The following is a 3,837-nucleotide window of genomic DNA, read 5'->3' on the forward strand; positions in this document are numbered from 1 at the left end:
AAGTGAAAGAGAAGTTGCTCAGTCGTGTCCGACTCTTTGCGACCCCATGGACTGCAGCCTACCAGGCTCCTCTGTCCATGGGATTTTCCAGGCAAGAGTACTGGAGTGGGGTGCCATTGCCTTCTCCGAGCTTAGCCATGGTATGCCTAAAAGGGCCACTGTGTGAAAACAGGCAGAATTACTGGATTCATAGCATCAGAGGAAATAAAGCCTTATAGGCCAGCATGTACCACCACCTAAAATTAATCTACGTAGGCCAGCTCCCTGTTTGCCACCAAGCCTTGTCACACACATTTCTTTCTTCCTAGCCACAAACAAGTAGTGTGGTTAGGGGAAGACATATTCTCATCCCTTAAAAACTGAAAGTGGTAAAGTGAAGAATTCTATCTGATCCTGATTCTTTGTCCCTATTGATCCTCAATTTTTTTTATCTTGAAACAATAATTAATAATGATATAAATGAAAACCCTTAAAAAAAGTAGAACCACCTGAGTAGAAAGGTAGCCTGGCAATGACCTCAGGGGCACATGGTACTCTTCACTCACATTTTTACCCCAAACGCCCTGCTCTACTCTGCTTCCCACACCTGGCTGGCCACCCTCAAGCAGTGATACACACACTTGTCCGACTAGGAGATGCCTGGAGATGCCTAGAGGTGCAGGTGCCCTCACCACAGCTTCCCAGGCGAGAGCCAGGCACACACAGGCAGAAGAAAGAGGATTAATGGGTGATGTGCGAGGTGAGCAGGGAGCCAGGATGCATGCAGGCCTCCCAGCCCCCTACCCAACTTGGCAACTAACCTGCAGACCCAGACACCTGAGCAGAAACGGGGGAAGGCGGGGGTGCTATTAGTAGACAAGGAGCACTGGGCAGTTCCCGAGCATTTCTACATAGTCTTATGCCTCTGACCTGTCCCTCCCGGGGAGGGTGCCAAAGTCACTCTGATGGGGATGGACACTGAACTCTGATGGATGCCTGCCATGGATGTGGCCTCAGATCCCAACAAACACAATGTATCTTTATTGTACCAGCAAAAGCCAGAGGCCCTAAACCAGCATGTACAATCCAATGGGTAAAAAGCTTAACACTTCTGTTGAAAAACAAAAACCTGAAAACCTCACAGCTTCTGAATCATTGGCCAATTGGCCTGAGGGATGAAAACGGTTTTGGACAGCCTGAGCAGATGTGCCATTCCTGGACATGGAGTCCCTGGGTGCTAGCAGTGTGTTCCAGGGAGGCAGATGATGACTGGGACTTGAGTTTTGATTTAGCAGAGCTTTGGGGAACTGAATAATCGACTTCATCTCTGAGGTCGGTGAGATGAGAGGGAAATACACCAAGTAAAGTGCTCCAGCTAGAGAGAAGGCCAGGAGGGGCCGGGCCCACACACAGGCACAGCAGGAGGCCTGGAATCATGTCTCTCAGGGTCAGAGATTCCTGACGTGACAAGAATGGAGGGGGCTGAGGCATCCTAGCTGGAGCACGTTCTCTCAGCATTTCCACATGCAGGGAGTGGGGCAGTGGGTTAACAGTACTGGATGTTGTGATACGGCCCTTGTACAGAAGTTACACCCTCCAGTGACCTTCTAGAACTGTCTCGGCTCGCTACATGCATGTCTTCAGAGTCCAGACACGTGTGAAACACACCATGCGTCTAGAGAAGGCCGGGGTTGTCTTTTTGTTGTCGCTGGAACTGGGGACAGCGGACGTGTAAATCTGCCACGATTGCAACAGAAATAAAACTACGTCCAACATAAAAAAAAGAAAAAAGAAAAAAAAACCAAAACACTAAACAAACAAGTGACGAAAGAAATGCAGAGCACCCCGGGGCCTGGGGCAGAGCGCCAGGGGCTGGGAGTGGGCAGACCACTGCACATGCTTTTGGTGTCCAGGCACGAGCCAGCCAAGAGCATGCACTGGCGCTTTCTGGGGCTAGAAGGGTGGGCATGGACGGGGTTCCATTTTTTGTATCAAGTACATGATTTCAATGGGGGTGGGGTAAGGTGTCCTACAAAATGTATGGAAGATAATGAAGACAGGGAGGGGCAGGGGAGAAACCAAGGGCCAGGAGGTGATAAAATACAAAAGAACAAATACAGACAGATGGACACAGACACGGGTCCACTGAGGAATCGAGCGCGAGGTTTGCTACTAGACTTATAGGTCACTCTCTCAGACGTTGGGTGGTAAACCGTCCAGCCTGCAAATGAATATAGAGGGAAGAAAACAAAGAGACAGGCATCAAGTACAGTCTCTGGGATTCCTCCTACACACCACCAGCCACATCAGCCTCTTCACTTAGCATCCACGGCTCCACCTAGCCCAGCCCAGAGGACCACAGCCACTGATCACATAATGGAAAGGAGGCAATGTTGGAGCGGAAGAGAAGCGGACCCCAGGAGAGCGTGCGGGGCAGGGTGGGGGTGGGCACCGGCAGCGGTCACCACGACTTCTCTGGAGAGAGATGGTGGGGGTGGAGCACCTCATCGCGTAGCTGCTGCATCCACGGCAGCGGTGACGAGCATTTCCTCCTCAAGGCCAATCTCCCAGCTCGAGAGCTGTGCCCTCGTCCCCCCAACTGGCCCTCCTGACGGAAGGACCCATGTTTAGTGGGGAGTGGGGGAGGGTGGGGGTGGGCCAGTGCCTGGGAACCGGCGCAGAGCACACAGCAGATGCCACATCTGACCTCTCAGTGGTCCTGGCGCCTTCCCCAGGCCGGCTCTTGCAAAGCACACCTCCCTCTGAGCCGCTTACAGCAAGACTTGATGATGGGCAGGCCATCCACTTTTCTCATTCAAAATCTACATCTAACGTTTCTTTTTCTTTAAGAGGCTGTCGGCAGCCTTGGCTGCAGCTCACGTCCCCTCTATGCCACACGGGCCCTATGAGGCTAGCACATGCTCGGAGACGGGCGAGCTGGGAATCACCTGGGCCGTGCGCTCCGCCTCCATCACTGGCCAAGCCGGAGCAGATGTCTGCAGACAGGGAGGCCCGCACGGAGCAAGGCTGCTGAGTCTGAACTGCCTTCCCACATGGGTCTGAAGCTGCTGTGGGCCCTGCCCCAGCTTGGGCAGGGTCCTTAGCAGGAGGGGCTCTGCTGCAGTCTGACAAGTGACCTGGGTTGGGGGGAGAAGGGGTGACAGGCACGATGAGGCACCACAGGACAGACCAGCCAGCTCAGGCCATGTCTATCCTCCCTGCTCTTTGCTGGGTGACCTTGGGGAAGCTGAGTCCCTACAGGCAATGGGTACTCTGCTGGATCACCCATGTGCAGTTGCCAGGAAGATCGAAGAAAATGACCACTGTTTCCACTGGTGCTAACCTACGTTGTGCAAACGCTGTGAAAGGACCACGGCCCATCTGCAGATGTACACGTGGGCTCAAAGGGGACCTGTGGATTTCCTCACTCTCTGAAGTCTCGTGTTAGCTTTAGGAATTGATACGGAATTCATGTAATTTTGGGTAATCCTAGAAATTCTTGGGTGTGTATCCTGCAGGTTACCTGCAACATGGAGAGGGAAGGCTTAAGGTCAGCTCACTGCTGGCTTCCCACCTGATGCATTTGGGGCTTTCAGCTCACTGGGTCCCCACCCCAGAGTTGTGGGGGCTTGCGGTGTGTACTCTTAGTGCCTGGGCATTGTGGTTAAAGGCTGGGGAGCAAGGAGGGTCCCTATCATCCTCTCCCTCCCCCAAGGCAGCTCTCAACCCCCACTGTCAGGGGCTGACATACATCTGAGAAACGGGATCACAGGAAGCAGGCCCCAGCCCGGGCAGCACTCCGCAGGGAGGAGCACACTGCAACCCACAGGCAGCTGGGACTCCGGTTCTTCCCTCCTG

General features: G+C 53.5%; 1 protein-coding gene across 1 annotated transcript in view; it reads right to left on the bottom strand.

Annotated features, from left to right (window-relative positions):
- The window catches only part of WNK2 (WNK lysine deficient protein kinase 2), a 151,298-nt gene that overhangs the window by 30,189 nt on the left and 117,272 nt on the right, over positions 1 to 3,837 (bottom strand). The window contains exons 25-26 of the mRNA XM_010836061.1: positions 2,928 to 3,116; positions 2,102 to 2,200 (exon numbers count right to left, since the gene is read on the bottom strand). Of these exons, the coding sequence (XP_010834363.1) occupies positions 2,102 to 2,200; positions 2,928 to 3,116 (288 nt within the window). The remainder of the gene's footprint in view (positions 1 to 2,101; positions 2,201 to 2,927; positions 3,117 to 3,837) is intronic.

This window comes from Bison bison, unplaced genomic scaffold, assembly GCF_000754665.1.
Source record: "Bison bison bison isolate TAMUID 2011002044 unplaced genomic scaffold, Bison_UMD1.0 scf7180017864057, whole genome shotgun sequence".
Classification (NCBI taxonomy): domain Eukaryota; kingdom Metazoa; phylum Chordata; class Mammalia; order Artiodactyla; family Bovidae; genus Bison; species Bison bison.